Raw genomic sequence first — 20,766 nt, 5'->3', positions numbered from 1 at the left:
GCCACAGACCCGTCAGGTTGCTCTTTCTTGCTGACCTGTGCCCACAGCCAAAAGCGTCTACAATGAGCACGTGAGAATCAGAACTGGACCACAGAGCAGTGGGAGAAGGCAAGCCGGTGAAGGCAGTGTGATACTTTGGGCAATGTTCTACTTGGTAACCTTGGATCCTGTCATTTATGTAGATGTTACTTTGACATGTACCACCTACCTAAACATTATTGCTGACCAAGTAAACCCCTTCATGGAAACTGTATTCCCTGATGGCAGTGACCTCTTTCAGCAGGATAATACACCCTGCCACACTGCAAATTGGTTCAAGAATGGTTTGAGGAAAAAAAGTTCTCCAGATCTCAATCCATCGAGTATCTGTGGGATGTGCTGGAAAACCAACTCCAATCCGTGGAGGCCCCACCTCACAACTTTCAGAACTTAAAGGATCTTCTACTGATGGCTTGGTACCAGAATTCACAGCATACCTTCAGAGGTCTAGTGGTATCCATTCCTCAACTAGTCAGGGCTATTTGGCGGTGAAAGGGGGACCTACTCAATGTTAGGTCGGTGGTCATAAAATTATGGCTGATTGGTGTATATTGGAACATGGTTCATGAGCAAGTCTTTGGGATGTAGTAATCCATAATGTTCATGAGGAACCTCTTAAGAATGTAAAAGATTCTGGACCATAGGAACAGAATATGAGGGCTTAGCCAGGTCATGTGCAAAGGATGTGCAGGGTCGGTAGTGCAACATGGATATCTTGCATGAGTCCGGAGGCTCATTTTGGCAAATTCTTCACTTTCCATTCAACAGCAGGGATAGGGTCCTTTCACTTGGGCTTTCCACCTGGCGGACCCTGTTTTGCTCAGCGGGAGATCGCTCCGCTGATCCGTGCTGAACAGGCAGGTGACAGTTCCGTCTCCGCTCACTGTGCAGAGACGGACCTGTCAGAGCCCTGCTCTCCTCTATGGGGAGATTGGATGAAACCGGTCCGCCTGTCTGTTTTCATTTAAACCGATCCACTAGAGGGATGGAAAATAGGGTTTCCATCCGTCTGGATTTCACGGACAGGATCGGATAGCAGCGGGTGTCAGTGGACATGTCACCGCTGCCCCATAGGGATGAATGGAGGCTTTGATCAGATACATGTGAAAAAAACGGACAGGTGGACCTGATCGGACAGCCTGTGTGAAAGGGGCCATAGTGAGGTTCCTCATAATGTCTACAGCTGGCATGCATATCCAGGAACCTAAGTGCAGATATCTTGTCAATAAAGCTCCTGCAAAATATAAAAAAAAATTATGAGGTAGTTTATCTCTCCAGCACCCACCAAAACTGAGTTCTAACCCTATATAGTGTGTTCTACAAGAGTTCACCTACCAGCTAAATGAAATCAATAAGGCTAGCGTGTGATAACATATGTGTTTGAGTCTTATCTAAATATGTTTTTCTTCTTTTTTTTTTCCAGAGAGAATGCAGATTCTGATTCAATAGTAAGTGCTGCTTTTCCATGCAGTTAAACACCTATGTTTCAGTAGATGCACCTACACCAAATGCAGCTGCTAGTTTCAGATGTCAGGAGACAATCAGCTGTGCCTAAAAATGATATTAGAGATGTGGGATCCATTTAAAAAGCAGCAGCTTTGCTGCAGCCATATCTCTGCTTTAAAAATCAAAAACCGCCCATATATAAGTCACAGCCATGTGCTGACAGTTGTGCTTGGTGACTCCAAAGTACAACAGTACTGATACAACTGTATATGCATATAATATTGTACGTGATGTGAATTGAACAAACATATGTACGCTTTGCTCATTTACTTTGAGGGAATGCAACTGTAGGGACGTGTGAAATGACCTTTATGAAAATGTAGTCATGCTTAGCAATAGCGTTCTATAAAGTATTTTTTAAAACCAATATATTTGCTTGCTTTGCTAGGTCATGCCAAGTTTATTGCACATTTCTGTTTGTAGATAATAAGGAAAAGAACACATGACGTGTTACCTATTTTATGTGAAATTAATCAGTTTTATGTAAATAATCTTATCAGTGAGTTAATGTTTTAGAATTGGTGTGTGTATTTCTGTGGATGTCAGTGTCTGCACGTCTGGTGCTGTCAATATTTGCTCATTACATATACAGGCTCTGCTTTCAGCTTAGTAGTTAATGCCTAATGGCTGGCTTCACTGCTCCCATCCTTCAGTGCAAGTCCATGTGTCAGCCCCCAACATTTTTTTTCTTTCTAATTTTGAATGTAGTGAAGAAGGGTTAATAAACCACTCTCATTCTTTTTTTTCTTTTGGTGATCATAGATATTAGGATGGAAAATGAGGAGTCCAAATATTTTACAGACTTAGACCTCTTTCACACTGAGGCGCTTTACAGGTGCTATATCGCTAAAAATAGCGCCTGTAAAGCGCCTCTCCTGTCACTCCAGTGTGAAAGCCCGAGGACTTTCACACTGGAGCGGTGCGCTGGCAGGATGCTCAAAAAAGTCCTCCAAGCAGCTTCTTTGAGGCGCTTTAGGAGCAGTGTATGCACCACTTCTAAAGCGCCCCTGTCAATAAGCAGTGCCGCCGAAATGCCAGCAAAGCGCCGCTTTCAACCCTCTTTCGGCTGCTAGTGGGCGTAAAGCGCCGCAAAAATGATGGTAAAGCGCCACTAAAAATAACGGCGCTTTACCACCGACGCCCGGCGCTGCTCAGTGTGAAAGTGCCCTTAGTGTCACTAAACCTACATCATAAAAAACTATCAATAAATGGTGTATTACATGCTGCTCATACTCACTCAATCACTATGAGATTTGTTTTCTGTATTCTGCAAATAAACCTGGTTGATCCTGCGGTTTTCTATTTCCATCTTCAGTTCATGTCCCTGATTCTGTTAGGGGTTTTGCAGCTGTGGTAGCAACTCTGCACATGCTCAATTTTCAGTGAGTTCCTATGCTTAGCACTTGCTCCCTATCACATCTGAATTGCCCATGTGTATATAAAGTCTCACATATGGGCGTGTACACAGTGGTAAATGGCAGTCCACTAACCAGCTAAACACAGTGGGGTGGGATATCACATGTAGATTAATGGAGGCTTCACCTCCCTCTTATTCTAAGACAGACTGGAGGGGTGTGACACAGACACCTGTGACTCGCATAAATCTGCCCACACTATGTTATTTCCACAAAATAATAAAGATTTGATTTTAAATATATATTTGTGTGACAATTTAAAATCTTTTATTGATATTATTGATTTTGGGGTGGGATATCACATGTAGATTAATGGAGGCTTCACCTCCCTCTTATTCTAAGACACAGACTGGAGGGGTGTGACACAGACACCTGTGACTCGCATAAATCTGCCCACACTATGTTATTTCCACAAAATAATAAAGATTTGATTTTAAATATATATTTGCGTGACAATTTAAAATCTTTTATTGATATTATTGATTTTATTTATTTTTACTCTGTATTCCCAAGGCTGTTTTGTTCATTTTGAACATGTGACCAGTAGCAGAGGACTAGAAGCTCATTTTGCTTATGTTTCCCTGCAGACAGGCTGGGAAAGAGCTGGGTCATATGATAGCTGTGTATCGATCAGAAAAAAAGTACTTTTTTTTTTTTTTTAATTAAAATAGTGCTAATTTATTAATATTATAGTGCCATCATCCACATACAGAAATAGAAGAGACAATGTAAATTAAACAGTATGTTTAGTTTCAGTTTAAGCTGACAATTCATGGCCCAGTTTTTTATTTATTTCTCATACTGAGCTGGTGCCAGAGACTACGTTGGGAGACACATTTTCAGCTTCCTGTCCATTGACACAGTTGCGGCACAGCTTCATCCAGTCACTCCTTTTCCAGGGCAGCTTCAGCTTCCTGTGCATTGTCACAGTTGCGGCACAGCTTTGGCACAGCTTCATCGAGCCACTCCTTTTTCAGGGCAGTTTCAGCCTCCCATGCTTTGGCACAGTTGCGGCACAGAGTCACCCAGCCACTCCTCTTCCAGGGCAGTTTGAGCTTTCTGTGCACAGGCACAGTTGTGGCACAGCATCCTCCGGCCACTCCTATTCCAGGGCAGTTTCAGCTTCCTGTGCATTGGCACATTTGCGGCACAGCTTCATCCAGCCACTCCTTTTCCAGGGCAGTTTCAGCTTCCTGTGCATTGACACAGTTGCAGCACAGCGTCATCCAGTCACTCCGCTTTCACGGCCGTTTCAGCTTCCTGTGCATTGGCACAGTTGCTGCGCAGCATCATCCAGCCACTCCTTTTCCAGGGCAGTTTCAGCTTTCTGTGCATTGGCACAGTTGCAGCACAGCTTCATCCAGCGACTCCTCTTCCATGGCAGTTTCAGCTTGCTGTGCATTGGCACAGTTGCAGCACAGCATCCTCCAGCCACTTCTTTTCCAGGGCAGTTTCAGCTTCCTGTGCTTTGGCACAGTTGCGGCACAGCTTCATCCAGCCACTTCTATTCCAAGGCAGTTTCAGCTTCCTGTGCCTTGGCACAGTTGCGGCACAGCTTCATCCAGCCACTCTTCCAGGGCAGTTTCTGTTTCCTGTGCTTTGACAGTTGCGGCACAGCATCCTCCAGCCACTCCTCTTCCAGGGCAGTTTGTTTCCTGTGCTTTGGCACAGTTGCGGCACAGCTTCATCCAGCCACTTCCATTCCAGGGCAGTTTCAGCTTCCTGTGCCTTGGCACAGTTGCGGCACAGCTTCATCCAGCCACTCCTCTTCCAGGGCAGTTTGTTTCCTGTGCTTTGGCACAGTTGCGGTACAGCGTCACTCAGCCACTCCTCTTCCAGATTGAGTGACGACCAGCTTCATAAAAGAGCAGTGGATTGCATACTCCTCTTACGCTTGCTTTTCTACTGTAGACCAAATCAGGTTGCTGCAGATTGCTGTACCAGGGATACTATCATTGCACACCAGCTTGAGGCTTTTAAATGGGATCATAATGCAAGAGCAGCAATGTCCGGAAAATGGCTTTCAGTAGCTTAGACTGAGTGGTGTATTGAAATCTGACTTCCCACTGTTTGCCAGACTATTTATTCTTTGTCCATGTTCTAATATTCAGATTGTGATATTACAGACCCTCATTGTTCACCTTCCCCTATGGAGTCAGGTTGCACTGCCACACAGAAGCATTTCATTGGATCATAAAATAATACTCAACTAAGTGGGCTTGTGATAACATCAGTGAGCACACGGTGGTGCTGGCAATGATTACCTGAACTTGTTACAATTGCCCTGAATTCTTTGTTCTAAAATGATCCTGGCTAGAACCATGGAGGGTGCTATACTTTATGTTCAAACTATGCCACCCTCTCTTTTGCTTTAAAATATATTGTGTGAAAAGAAAAATTCCTGGGAGCGTTCGTTAACTCAGAACAGTCGCATTAATGAAGTGCGAGTTCTCGATAGCTGCAAGGTTAAATCGGTGAAGCAGATCCTAATTGGGTTTGACTTACAATGTTTACTTTCTGGTTTGCTTGTTGTGGTGCTCAGAGTTAATATTTTATGAGGCACACTGAACTGGAAACTTGTCTGTCTTTCGTGCAAAAACTAGAAAGTATTGAGTGTTTTACAGAGATGCACTTAAAGCCACCTTCTCATGCTAGTACATTGAGGATTGTTATAATGTATAATAACACATATTAGTTTGTCCATCTATGTATTGGTATTAACCCATTTGCTGCCAAGACGTTTTTTTTTTTTTTTTTTTTTTTTTTTTTTTTTTACGCATGCTTAAAAAAAATAATTTTTAGGCCTGAAGATTACATAAAACATTACATATTTTCTGAAAGCAGACACCCTAGAGAATAAAATAGTGGTACTTCCAATTTTTTATGTCAACTGATATTACCGCAATGGTTAATGCTAAAGTTAATTTTAGAGCACGTAAACACAATAAAATACCCAATTTTTTGTAATATCTAAAAGATGAGGTTGCACAAAGTAAATAGATACCCAACGTGTCAAACCTTAAATTTGCGTTTGCCTGTGAAATGGTGACAAAATTCAGTACCCTATATTTTCCATAGGCAACATTTTAAAAGATAGGTCATCAGTTTCGTGTTACAGAGGAGGTCTGGTGCTACAAATATTGCTCTCTTTTCAGCGTGCATGGAATATGTATCACAATCTGCGTTTTAATGCGGTGGCGCCCCTGGTGCATGCGTTTACGTTTGTACATGTGTATACACTATATTGTCAAAAGTATTGGGCATCCCAGTCTTAGTCCGTAGGGTTCAATATTGAGTTGGCCTACCCTTTGCAGCTATAACAGCTTCAACTCTTCTAGGAAGGCTTTCCACAAGGTTTAGGAGTGTGTCTATGGGAATGTTTGACCATTCTTCCAGAAGCGCATTTGTGAGGTCAGGCACTGATGTGGATGAGAAGTCCTGGCTCGCAGACTCTGTGCAGGCCAGTGAGGTTTGCTTTGTGCACTGGTCCAAATCATTTAGTGGAGAGGGATTATAGTGTGGGGTTGCCTTTCAGGAATTGGGCTTGGCCCCATAGTTCCAGTGAAGGGAACTCTTAAGGCGTCAGCATACCAAGACATTTTGGACAATTTCATGCTCCCAACTTTGTGGGAACAGTTTGGGGATGGCCCCGTCCTGTTCCAACATGGTCCATAAAGCAAGGTCCATAAAGACAAGGTTGAGCGAGTTTGGGGTGGAGGAACTTGACTGTCCTGACCTAAACCTGATAGAACACCGTTGGGATGAATTAGAGCGGAGACTGTGAGCTAGGCCTTCTCGTCCACATCTGGGATGCCATTAAAAGTTTTTTCGTGAGTGTTTTTTGTGTGTGTGTGTATATATATATGTATGTATGTATGTATGTATGTGTATATATATGCAGTGGTGTAGTGGATAGCACTTTCGCCTAGCAGTAAGAAGGGTCGCTGGTTCGAATCCCAACCACGACACTACCTGCCTGGAGTTTGCATGTTCTCCCTGTGCCTGCGTGAGTTTCCTCCGGGTACTCCGGTTTCCTCCCACACTCTAAAGACATGCTGGTAGGTTAATTGGATCCTGTCAAAATTGTCCCTAGTATGTATGAATGTGAGTTAGGGACCTTAGATTGTAAGCTCCTTGAGGGTAGGGACTGATGTGAATGTACAATGTATATGTAAAGCGCTGCGTAAATTGATGGCGCTATATAAGTACCTGAAATAAAATATATATATATATATATATATATATATATATTAAACTTACACCCAAGCAGATAAAATACACCCCCCCCCCCCCCCCAATATACTATATTATCAAAAGTATTGGGACACCTGCAGGCATATATATGCCTGCAGGTGTCCCAATACTTTTGATAATATAGTATATTGGGGGGGGGTGTATTTTATCTGCTTGGGTGTAAGTTTAATATTTTTCCAATCACATAGGGCAGTGGTTCTCAACCCTGTCCACAAGTACCCCAACAGGCCATGTTTGCAGGTTTTCCTTTATCTTGCACAGGTGCTTTAAAACTGAGCCAATGGCTTGGTATTTTGGACAGCTATTTTATCTAAGAGAAATTTCCAAAACATGACCTGTTGGGGGTACTTGAGGACTGGGTTGAGAACCACTGACATAGGGGACAAAAAGTTCCCTATGTGATCATTTTTTGGTGACAGGTTCTCTTTAATGAGACATCCGGGGTCTATCAGACCCCGGATGTCTCCCCTGTGCTCGACTGAATGTAATGCAATGCAGATCGGGTATCAGCGCACCCGCCCAAATGCTTCCACCTGACAGGAGTCTACTTGTCAGATTTATATAGAATCCCAGTGGCTGTAGCCACTGGGAATGTGTGTAAAACCCCCCTACTGTCAGGTTGTTTGACGGACCTGGCAGCGAAAGGGTTAAAACTGATTGTAACCCTTATCCATTGCCCAAACAATCAGAGGTGACCTGTTTTTTTCCACACTGGATGAACACAGGCCGCAAGAGCTTGTAGAAAACAATCGTTTTAAAGGATAACTCTGCTTTCGTGTGGAAAAAAAATAGCAAATAAAGAAAAAATAATATAGTAATATAGTACAAATGCGATGCAAGTCATATTATAATTGAATATTAATAAAAATTACCTTTCCTTTTCAATCTGCAGCCGCTGTAATTTTCTTTAAATGCAAAGCAATATGGCTACATGGAAGAGTTCTGTACACAGAATGTGTACTAACCACTCCCCAGAAACCTCATTTCCTGCTTGTGTGATTGTCTCACCAATTTTCCCAGAAGTCTGCCTAAAGCTGGCCATACACCTATAGATTATCTGCAGATTTTCTATGGTTAGATGGAAAAAGTGCAACAGATTTCTCCATGTTCGCTAAACTGTGTGGATGGAGGAATCTTCCACTTTTTCCATCTAACCATAGAAAATCTGCAGATAATCTATAGGTGTATGGCCAGCTTTAGATACAAATCAGATTTCAGGTATCCCCTGCAACAAAAATGTCATTTTTGGTGAGATATTTCCAATAGGAACCCGTCTAAAGGGATGCAGACCCAGCAGATTTCCTCACTAGTGCCCTGCAGCTGCCTAAGCTGACTGATAATTATGAAACCACTCCCATTAGACCCACTAATCACACAGGTGATTAAAAAATTGCTTATAGAACAAAAAAAAAACAGCACTGCAATTAGACAATTTAAATACTTGATATTTCTGGGCTTTTACCTGCATGTTTTAAATTGCAGGAGAGACAGGGTCTCTTTAAACTTCCTTCTTGTTATGAAAAGCAGAAACTTACTCTGGTAGTTGAGAGACCTTCATCTAAACACCTGGTGTCCAACACACATACCGCAGGCCCTCCGCATGTAGGCAGCGGGGTGCCGGGCACTGGAGCAATCTGTGTGTGCGAGTGGCTGTACTGTTGGTGGCATTATCAGGGCCCACAGTATAAGTAGGGGGGGGAGATCAGTGCAGGAGCGTGTGATCAGGTAAGTGATCAACAGTGAGGTGGGAGGTTGTAATGCAGTGGTTAACGTTCACTGCCATGAAGATCAATGCGCGGGGAGGGGGATTACCTTTCACTGCCATGACCACCAGTGCAGGAAGTGGGGAGATGGGGGGTTAACTTTCTCTGCCATGGCCATCAATACAGGAGGGGGTGGAGCCAGAGGAGACCATCAATACATCTAGAGGTTCAGCATGATAGGCAAGCAGCTTGCATTTGAAGAGTAAATAATGAGTGGATTCACCATGTTTCTATTGGGAAGTTTCCCTTTCAGTACTCCAAGGGACATCTTTTTTTAATGTATTGGTTGGAAGTGATTATTTTACTTAAAGTACTACAATGTCCTCTGCTCTTGCTCATTGAAAGGTTTAAAGAATATCTGTTGAACCTATCAAGAATTATCTATCTAATGCTCCTGGACTCTTCCACAATACTAGGCAGTTGATGTAGGTCTGGAGGAACCAGCGTTTCTTCGTATCAAAGGACTGGTTACTTAAAAATCTGTGTTGGTTTGTTTAGCATTAGCAATTAAAGGAGATGTCCAAAGCTGGCCATACATGGATCGAATTTTATCTGGTTCAGCAGAGACTGGCTGAATTTCGATCCATGATTGGTCTAATGGTCGACTTCTTCTCGACAGTCCTATTTTTCTGCTTGATCAGTGCTGCAGGCAATTGGCTACAGCACTGATCAGTGTATTCAGACAGCGGAGAGGTCAGTCAGAATACAAAGACACTGCAGAAAGGTTTCACTCTGGTTAAATTGAAAAAAACTCGTGTATGACCAGTCTTAAGCCTAGTACACATTATCAGTTTTTGTTTTGTTTAACCCGATGTACTGACAGCTCGGGTTGGAGCCGCTGTACTGACAATCCAATGTTAGTACAGTGATCTCCCCTGCTGAGCTGTTGTGTTCTGACAGGGGGATAGCCCCCCATCAGAGCACTCTGGTTAGTGCTCTTAGCATTGGCTGAAACCGCTGATCGAGAGCTGGGCAGCTGCGGGTTTTCCAGCATGCTCGTCTGATAGAATTCCAGCCGGCTTCTGTCGGACCAGCTGCCATACAAATGAGCTGAATTTTGGGTGCTTTTTATTGAACCAGCCGATGTCGTCCGGCATTCGGCCCATGTTTACTAGGCTTAACAGTTACCCGGGAAAACTGTACAGATAAGATATTGGTAGGGTGCACAGAGTCATCCACATATGCCACTCTTCTTGAGTGAAGCATGTACACAACCAGAGCAAGCATGCTGCATTATCCTTGGATGCAAGGATTTTTTTTGTCTGTGTTGTAAAGAAAGTTGTACTATTACATTGTAGTGCAGTCTTTAAATACATTTTTAATATTTGCTCTCTTTTCCAGAATGTTCCTACAGTTGATGAAGAAGGGTATAGTATAAAACCAGAAGATAACCAGAATTATATCCTTTTTCTGGCAAAATTTCTTGCATTTTAAGCTAATAAGTTTCAATCAATGGTGTTGGTTTCTATGTGTCCTAAATCTCTTGCATGTGTTGTCTTTTATATGTATAGTAGTCTAAAATGGCTTCTGTGCTCTGCATAGGATAGGATATTGGTTCCAGTGATGGATCAAATAGACTTTGACAAATTTGTCCTCTTCGTATAAGTGCTCCGAAGAGCACACAACTGTGCAATCGCTGGCAGCCTGGCTTCAACACCAAGCCATATGCAAACAGGAAATGACTAACAGCAAACATCAGCCATGTAAAGCAAATACTATTTTGAATGTTGAGCTTTCAAGCATAAATGTTTGATGGTTTACCTATTCATTTTTCAAAATTTTGCATAATAATCTGCTCCAAACTGGTGCTCCATTGTGTTTCGGTTTGGAGTGGATTATTGTGCAAGACTTTAAAGAGTGGATGGATAAGTCTTCATTTTGCTTACCGGGCCAATTCTGACACCTCTCACATGTAAAAATCTTTTTTTTTTTTTTTTTTGCTAGAAATTGACGTTGAACCCCCAAGCATATATATATGTATATATAACAGAGGCCATAGAGAATATAATTATGGGTGTTGCAATTTTTATGTCACACGATATTTGTGCAGCCGTTTTTTTAAACGCAATTTTCTTTTTAAAAAGTACACTTTTATGAATTTTATTGCACACAAACGCAATATAATACCCAATTTTGGTAAGGTATAAAAGATGATGTTGCGCCGACTAAATAGATACCTAACATGTCTTGCTTTACAATTGGGTCCACTTTTGGAATGGCGCCAAACTACAGTACACGAAATTATCCATAGGCGACGCTTTAAATACCTTTACAGGTCACCAGTTTAGATATACAAAGGAGGTCTGGTGCTAGAATTATTGCTCTCACACTTACGTTGGTGACAATACCTGTCAAGTGTGGTGCGATCACCGTTTACATATGTGTGTGGGATAGCTATGTGGGAACGGAGGCGCTTTAAATCTTGTGGGTTTTTTTTGTTGTTGTTGTTTTTTTATTATTTATTTTATCCAAAACTTTTTTACACTCTTTATTTTCTTTTTGTGTTAATTTTATTGCTATCACAAGGGATGAACAACACCCCTTGTGACAGCATGGGCCATGACAGGTCTTCTTTATGGAGAGATCTTGGGTCTGTTAGACCCCAAATCTCTCTTGTAGCCTTTCATGCAGCCGATCAGACACAGATTGGTCTGATTGGCTGCTTTCCTGGCCACTAACATCCAGGTACACAGTGACCTGGAAACCGGAAGTGATGAAATCCTTGGACAGCAGAGCTGGGACAGAAGTGATGGAGTGGCTGTTCAGTCACTCTAATCACTTCTGCCAAAGAGGGTATCGCTGCCTGAAAATTTTGATACTGGGATGTAGAGCTGCACGTTTCTGGCTAAAATGAGAACCACAATTTTTTTTGCTTAGAATAAAGATCACGATTCTCGCGGTATAACATCATCTTTAGCATTATACAAAAAATTGGGCTAACTTTGCCATTTAGTTTCTTTTGAATTCATTAAAGTGTTTTTTTCACACAAAAAATTGTGCTTGAAAGGCCGCTGCGCAAATACAGTGTGACATAAAATATTGCAGCAACCACCATTTTATTCTCTAGGGCCTTTGCTAAATATATATATATATATATATATATATAATACATATACCGTTTGGGGGTTCTAAGTAATTTTCTAACAAAAAATGCAGATTTTAAGTTGTAAGCAACAAGTGTCAAAAAAGGTTTAGTCTTTAAGTGGTTAAACTGACCTCATTTACAGACAGAAGTTCATCCCTTTGATGTAAAAGAACTATATGTTACAATGTTTCTCTTTATCTCCGCCTAAGCAGTGTTGTGAGAAACTTGGCAGGCTGCATGTTTTGAACACTCTGCATTGAATCGAGAAAATGCTTTTTTTAAGATCGCAAGGGGGTAGAATCGCGATCTCGATTCTTTAACAATTAATCATGCAACTCTACTGGGATGATGCCATCATCCTCGGTATAACCACTTCAACTTAAGGACATCCATGGATGTCCAACGGTATTGAAGTGGTTAAAGAATATGTAAACCCAACATTTCATATTCCTGATATATGCCTGCTGTACCATGTATGCCATTCTCTTTGTATTGCTTCCGTTGTTTGAAATACCTGGGGTTCCTTTCAGTACCTCCACTTTCCTATTAAAAACTGACCACACTAGGCATGAGAGAGCACAGCGTGGTCAGTTTTTTAGCTGTTGCTGACACTCATCCCCGTGCAGAGCCATTCACTGGGAAAACCTGTGTGCTGCTGTCTCTAGCTCTCTGAGCACCTTATGCAGCTGAGAACAGAGGGTACGTGATCACTTAATACACCCCCCCTTTTTTATAATGTTATATATATATATATATATATATATATATATAATGTGTGTGTGTATACATAAATATTTTGCCTTTCACTTCTATTTAAAGCTGAGTGGGTTTTTTTACAAGGTGAGGATTCACATATACGTTAACCTTTTACATTAAAGTAATCATTGATTTACTTTACAAGGCCACTGTACCATTTGGTGTGTTCTTATTACCTTTTGTTGTGAATACACAACTCTTTCTGATTACTAAATGCCTGCTGAATTCTGTATCTTTCCACTTTGTTCTTGGTGGATAACCAAAGGCATTTGATTTTTCTAAATGCAGAGTGCTCTTTTCTCTTGGATAGTTAGGTTTTGTTATAATATAACTGCAAGTAATCAGAGCTTTTCTTAACTGATGCACACATACCAAAGAAAATCATTTTTACTCCTCAAGTGATTCTGAACCCGATGATGATGGGCCTAAAAAATTTCATGTTGAGATCAAACCTGTGCAGCCAAATAATGGCTCCCATCACACTATGGCCTCCCTAGATGAACTGAAGGTTTCTATTGGAAATATATCCCTTTCACCAGCACCTTCTGTGAGTATTAGTGTGACCTGTGATCTAAATCATGTATAAAGTTCAACTTATGCAACTTGCTGTTAGTAATCAACATGATTGTAATCACAAGATGAATAAAAAAAAGTTACAGAACCAAGCATATTTAATTGCTGATGTTGCAGATGCTATTATAGCAGTTTGAAGCTTTAGAATAGGAAGTATATATTTAAAGTACAGTAATACCTTGGATTACGAGCATAATTCGTTCCAGAAGAATGCTTGTAATCAAAAGCACTTGTATATCAAAGGGAGTTTCCTCATAGGAAATAATGGAAACTCAGATAATCCGTTCCACAGCCACTGCTTGTCTATACCGCATGTGGCCAGAGGTGTGGGGGCATCGTAGACACTCAAGCGCTTAGAAAGACTCTCGGACACTCAGGAATGGAGTGTTTCTGAATGTTTCCGAGCGTCACCCACCCCGGGCCCCCCCGCCCCTCTGGCCAAATGCGGTACTGCACACTCCAGAGGCTTGAATCCTGCTCGTCTTGCAAGAACGTTCGCAAAGCAAGTCAGAATTTTAAAAATGAAATAGTTTGTAAACGATGTTACTTGCAATCCGAGGTTCCACTGTATCTTTCAGATATCCTTCTGAGTGATTGTGCTAGGGCTTTGTCATATGGGTGGAGTTTAATCGATCCCTCAGTAGGGGGTTTGTGAAAATCTACTAGATCCTAAGGTTGCCACAGTTTTAGATTTTGGTTTTTGACCAAAAAAAACTTATACTTACAACACCACAAATATTTGGAAAATGTAAATATATTACAGTATCAGTCTGACGTAAGTACACATATCTTAAAAGTTACTATTAGAAGGTAATGGACTGTATTAGAACTGATTTGTGCTACTTTCTGCAGACAGCTAAACATACAATTGAGATTCATACAGTATATTCAGACTGATTTACCTGGAAAAGGGGCCACTATTTTATCTTTCAGCTTTGCAGTTTCCTATGTAACTTGCCTGCTGAACAATGGACCTTCATCATCGTCATCAGTGCTGATTAGGTTCCCATTCACACCATTGCTCTATGGGAGGGGTCTCCAAACTTTCTAAACAAAGGGCCAGTTTACTGTCTTTTAGACAGTGACCAGTGGGAGTAGAAAATGTCCTGGCGTTGGTAACAATGTCCCATCATTGGTATCAGTGGGAGGAATAGTGTTCCATCACTGGTCTAGATTGGAGGAATAGCGACCCATTATTCGTTTCAGTGGGAGGAATAGTGCCCAATTGTTATTGTCTGTCGGAATAGTGTCCCATCACTGGGCTAGATTGGAGGAATAGCGACCCATTATTCGTTTCAGTGGGAGGAATAGTGCCCCATTGTTATTGTCTGAGGAAGGAATAGTGCCCCATTGTTAATGTCTGAGGAAGGAATAGTGCCCCAAGGGCCAGATAAAGGCAAGCAAAGAGCCACATCTGGCACCCAGGCCTCAGTTTGGAGTCCACTGCTCTGTGGTAACATGAGCTATGCTTTTTAGTGTGATGTATTGGCATTCTTTCTGCATGACACTCCAATACACCTTGCCAACAGACAAACATCGCAGTGTGTGGCAATGCAATAATAGGCACTGCAAAAAAGCGACACCTTTTCTTTATCGTACATCATGGGACACAGGGCCTTAAGTAATTACTTAATGGGTTATAGGCCACCTTCAGGTGTTGACACTGGTAACCCCAATCAAAGGAAGTTTACTCCCTATATAACCCCTCCTCCGTCCAGGAGCACATCAGTTTTTTCGCCAGTGTCTAAGGTGTTGGTCACGAGTGAAGAAGTGCTCTGAGGAGCTCCAGAAGGGATTCATGCTGGATTTAAATTCCTCCATGAAAAGAAGCCAGATTCATCCACAGTGCCACTGAGGCCTAAGATGGATGGTACCTGGGACCTCGTATCCGAAGCACGAGGTTTTGCCTGTAACGCCTCTTTGTAGGGCTGGACCCCAGGAACACAGGGCTTAGGTCTTGTTACATTACGTAAAGCTTCCTGATGGGGTGCTTGTACATGGCCCAAGGCAGTTGGAACCCCATTTTAGGGACCCAGTCCTTGAAGGTTTGCTAAACTCAGCCCGCTGTGATGGGTGTTAATTCAGCAAAATCCTGTGGCTAGGATAAGGTAAGGGAAGAAACTTGGGTATTAAAAACATCTTTGTATTTCTTCCATTAAAGGAAAAAATGTTGTCATGCCTTAAAATCTCCACTAGATGGAGTCTATGCACACACCTTACTTTGTTGTCTTCACTGATTAGCTCAGTCCATGTCTGGCTGCACAGCATGTGAACCGGAGATTTGCAAGGTAAAAAAAGAAATCTGCAAAAAATGTCTCTTTCTCTCCCTAATGGGACCAGAGGGTTAGGGGGACAGCAGCGCCGTACCCCCTTTAAATTACATCCCAACCCCCCCGCCGCGGGGGATGCGGCGGTCCCACTAATACCGCTAAAACTTTCACTATCCCTTCCCCTCTTTATTTTATTTATTTTGATGCCTATGTTTGTCACATTTTGTATTTATGTTTGTACACGGTTGTCTCACTGTGTGGAGAGTAAGAATGCGGGTCCTCGGGCCAGCCCTGAAAGTCTTGGGAAGGGGTGGACATGGCCTTCTGGCTTAGTTCGCCCTCTCTCATGGGGTCTTCCTTCGGGGGAGCCCCACCTAGTACTTGGGTGGGTTCTGTTTCGGCAGGCCCTCCAGAGAAAGGGGGTCTGTCTGGTTTCAACCAGACCATTGTATAGTACCTTTATCCCCGTCTGGAGCCTAACGCCCCGGGGGATCAGGGAATTGGCACGTCTGTGTACCCGTTGCACTTTTTTTGTGTTCACTCTCTATGTGTGTGCACATTTTTTTGGCACCGGGTGAAGTTTTTTGGGTGTGTTACGCCATAGGCTTTCAAAAAAAAAAAAATACAGCTAAAACTTGTTTTACTGTGGCTATTTTTTACATACCCTGTTTCCCCGAAAATAAGACCAAACGCGATTGTCGGTGATGGCTGCAATATAAGCCCTACCCCCCAAATAAGCCCTAGTTAAAGTCCTTGTAGGTCTTATTTAAGGGTAGGGCTTATTTTCGGGAAAACAGGGTAGGGCTTATTTGGGGGGTAGGGCTTATATTACAGCCATCACTGACAATCACGCTAGGTCTTATTTTCGGGGAAACAGGGTATCTGTGCTGGATCTCCCCCCCCCCCCCCCCATTGTGTGTTGGGTCTGGGACCCTAAAAACTTTGCACAAGGGCGCTGGAAACTTTTTAAATATAAAAGGGGGTGGAATTTTTTGGAGGGGGCGGAGCCTAAACGCAGGTGCCGTGAACGTCCCCGAGGACGCACGGCAGGCTAAGAGCAGATAAATATACAGCTGTGACAGTCTCTCCTCTGCTGATGAGGAGGAAACAAGCTGCTTGCACACAGGGACACACGAGCTGTGGGACACGTATGGGTTGCAAAACTGGCATTCCTGATTCAGGAAGGATGCTCTTTTTCCAGCACTAGGCTGAACTTTATAGCAGCTTTAAAAGTTGTGATTATTTTCAGCGATTTAGTGCAATTTGTATAGCACCTCTGTTTTTGTACTTAGGACTATGCCTGCCAAAAAAGTAAAGGTTTCACCCCCAGGCATTGGGATCTTGAGCTGTATTTCCACGCTGTCATCCTCGCCTGAATAGCCAATTACGGCAACTCAGGGTGAGCCATTGGAACAAATTGATGGTGCAGCTACCTCTCATATCTCAGCACCTGTATACGTGACTGAAGATGCCCTTTTCTCCTCCCTCCAGGGTCTGGAAGAAAGATTAGCGGCTTTAATCGCATCCTCCATTCAAATGGATAGGAAGCGTACTAGGTCCCCTTCCCCCACTTCAGCTTTGCAAGGGGAACAGTGGGCACATGATGAGGTGTTACCCTCAATCGATCAGGAAGAAAAGCAAACCGATGATTCCTCCGCAGAGGAAACAACGGTGGATGAACCTTTTTCAGCTTCCCAATCTGAGAAATTGCTGATACAATCTCTTACAGAAATGGTCCGTTCCACTTTCATGCTGCCTCTAACAGAGTCTCATGAAAACTCGGCCTCTTTTTTGGGTTCTTTAAAACCTTCCCATCCTTTGCATGCGTTTAAAGCACATGCATTACTAGAACAGCTTATTTTTACTGAATGGGATTACCCGGATAAGCATTTTGTCCCTCCTGAGAGGTTTTCAATTCTCTATCCTCTGGAGGAGAAATTCTCAAAAAAATGGAAAGTACCAGCAATTGACGCTGCGATTTCCAATGTGAATAATAATTTGTTCTGTAGACAATGCACAGATGCTTAAGGATCCAACAGATAAGAAGTTGGAATCCCTGCTAAAATCTGCCTTTTCCATAGCAGGTGCCCTCAATCAGCCCGCAGTCGCTGCGATAGGCATCTGCCAATCCCTAAAGGACCAATTTAAACAGGCCCTTAGAGAGCTTCCTTCACAACAAGCTCGGGATTTGACTGAACTACCTAATGCATTATGTTTTGCCATAGATGCCATTAAAGATTGTTTGCTTGTACATATGCGTAGAATCCTGTGGCTGAAAATTTGGTCAGCTGAAACACCATGTAAAAACCTCCTAACTGGGTTCCCCTTTTATGGGGAGCGACTGTTTGGAGAAGACTTGGATAAATATATCAAGCTAATGGTCAGTTTCTAGTGGGAAAGGTACTCTTTTACCAGTCAAAAGAAAATATAAACGCCCTTCATTTAAACAGGCTCTCTCCCCTGCGCCAGGGGCTTCTGCCTCTAGGCAGTGGCGACGGGCCTCCACCGCCAGACTCTAGAGGAAAACCTCAGGGGTAATGACCCAGGCTCAAAAGAAGCCCTGGGGTAGGAAATCTGCAAAACAGAATCCTAAAGCCTCATCATGAAGAGGCAACCCCCTCACCAAGGTGGGGGGAAAGACTTCTGCAATTTTCAGAAGTCTGGAAAAAGGAAATTCAGGACAGATGGGTCATCTCCACGGTAATGCTGGGGTACAAGCTGGAATTTCGGGATTTTCCACTGTCTCGTTTCCTGAGATCAAGCGTTCCCAAAGATCCAGAGAAGAAACAATCTCTGTTTCAGGCACTAGACCGATTAATATCTCAAGGGGTGATCATATAGATCCCCATAAAAGAGCAAAATCTGGGGTTTTATTCAAATCTTTTCATGGTACCAAAACCAAATGAAGATGTCAGACCCATTCTAGATCTAAGAAAGCTAAATCAATTCCTGAAGATCCGCTCCTTTCGCATGGATACAATCAGGTCAGTAGTCTCTATCCTTCTAGGAAGAGAACTTCTGGTGTCAATCGACATCAGAGATGCATATCTGCATGTCCCTATATTTCCTGCTCATCAAAAGTTTCTGCGGTTCGAGTTAGAACAGCAGCATTTCCAGTTTGTAGCCCTGCCCTTCGGGCTAGCCACAGCACCCCGGGTGTTCACCAAAGTGCTGGCCCCACCTCTAGCCAGGTTAAGGGCACAGGGTATAACAGTCATAACATACCTACAGTAGATGATCTGTTACTTATAGATCAATAGGTGATTCGTTTGGAGCAAATCGTACACACTACAACTAACTATCTGAAAAGTTTGGGTTGGATTCTCAACCTAGAGAAATCTTCCTCAATACCTCTAAAAAGGCTGGAGTACATAGACACAGCCCAGGAAAGGGTGTTCTTGCCTCAAGCAAAGATCAACTCCATAAGAGAGCTGGTGTGGAGGGTCAGGTCTATTGGCAATCCCTCCATTCGCCTCTGCATGAAGTTGCTAGGAATTAATATGGCTTCATTCGAAGCAGTTCCCTATGCCCAGTTCCATTCAAGACTGTTGCAAAACAGTATCCTGTCTGCTTGGAACAAAACAATTTAAGCTTTAGTGGCCCAAAGCCTCACTTGGTGGTTATTAACCCAGAATCTGCTGAAAGGAAAATCATTCAGACCAGTCATCTGGAAAGTGGTAACGACGGATGCCAGCCTTTCAGGCTGGGGAGCAGTACTAGAAAAGACAACTGTCCAAGGACAGTTGGCAAGAACCGAAAGAATTTTGCCCATCAATATCCTAGAGATTCGGGCAGTACGTCTGGCTCTAAAGGCCTGGACTTTCAGGTTATGGGATTGTAAAGAAACGTGGGCTTTCCGGGTCAGTTATCTCTACCCTGATTAATGCTAGGAAGCCAGCTTCCAGAACTATATATTATAGAGTCTGGAAGGCTTATGTTTCCTAGTGTGAATCCAAGGGTTGGCACCCTCGGAGATATATCATAGGCAGAATTCTTGCCTTTCTGCCATTGGGTAGAAATGAAATTGGCCTTAAGTACTATTAAAGGCCAAGTCTCAGCTTCATCGGTCTTATTTCAAAGATCACTTGCTACTCATTCTTTAGTCCGAGGCTTTATACAAGGGGTGACGTGGCTTAATCCGGCCGTCATACCTACCTTGAACACTTGGGTCTGTATTACAAAAACAGCCATTTCTGATAAGGAAGTTGGTATTTTTGGTTGCTATATCCTCAGCAAGGAGGGTTTCAGAATTGGCTGCTCTTTCTTGTAAAGAGCCATATTTGATTTTTCATAAGGACAGAGTGGTGTTACGCCCTCGTCCAGGGTTTTTGCCAAAAGTAATTTCAGGTTTTCACCTAAACCAAGACATTGTCTTGCCATCATTTTTTCCAAAACCATGTTCCAGGGAAGAAAGGTCTCTACATTGTCTTGATGTGGTGAGAGCAGTGAAAATCTATTTAAAGAAAACTGCTCAGATTCGTAAGTCTGATGTCTTATTTATTCTGCCAGAGGGTCCTAAAAAAGGACAGGCAGCGTCGAAATCCACTGTCGCTAAGTGGATTCGGCAAGTGATAATTCAAACTTCTGATCTAAGGAGTAAGATTCCCCCGTTTCTAGTTAAGGCGCATTCTACCAGGTCGGTTAGTGCTTATTGGGCAGTGCGTCATCAGGCCTCCATGGCTCAGATTTGTAAGGTCGCAACTTGGTCTTCAGTGCATACATTCACAAAATTGTATCAGGTGGATGTAAAGAGGTATGAGGATATTGCCTTCGGGCGCAGTGTACTGCAAGCAGCAGTATAGATCCTCAAGTCTGGGTGTACCCTGCGGGTTGTTTCTCCCACCCCTCAAGTGGCATTGCTATGGGACGTCCCATTAAGTAATTACTTAAGGCCCTGTGTCCCATGATGTACGATAAAGAAAATAGGATTTTTATTACAGCTTACCTGTAAAATCCTTTTCTTGGAGTACATCATTGTACACAGAGGTCCCTCCCCTCTTTTTTGGGATTTAAGTATATTGCTTTGCTACAAAAACTGATGTCGTCCTGGAAGTAGGAGGGGTTATATAGGGGGTAAACTTCCTTTGATTGGGTTTACCAGTGTC

At 42.8% G+C, this 20,766-nt stretch overlaps 1 protein-coding gene across 1 annotated transcript in view; it reads left to right on the top strand.

The window, feature by feature from the left end:
• Nucleotides 1-20,766, top strand: part of FCHO2 (FCH and mu domain containing endocytic adaptor 2) — a 216,302-nt gene that overhangs the window by 141,889 nt on the left and 53,647 nt on the right. Inside the window, exons 11-13 of the mRNA XM_073624347.1 lie at nucleotides 1,463-1,487; nucleotides 10,319-10,379; nucleotides 13,190-13,365. Of these exons, the coding sequence (XP_073480448.1) occupies nucleotides 1,463-1,487; nucleotides 10,319-10,379; nucleotides 13,190-13,365 (262 nt within the window). The remainder of the gene's footprint in view (nucleotides 1-1,462; nucleotides 1,488-10,318; nucleotides 10,380-13,189; nucleotides 13,366-20,766) is intronic.

This window comes from Aquarana catesbeiana, linkage group LG01, assembly GCF_042186555.1.
Source record: "Aquarana catesbeiana isolate 2022-GZ linkage group LG01, ASM4218655v1, whole genome shotgun sequence".
NCBI classification, from domain to species: Eukaryota; Metazoa; Chordata; class Amphibia; order Anura; family Ranidae; genus Aquarana; species Aquarana catesbeiana.
Note: the sequence above shows the minus strand (reverse complement) of the source record. Positions and strands in the feature narration are given on the sequence as shown.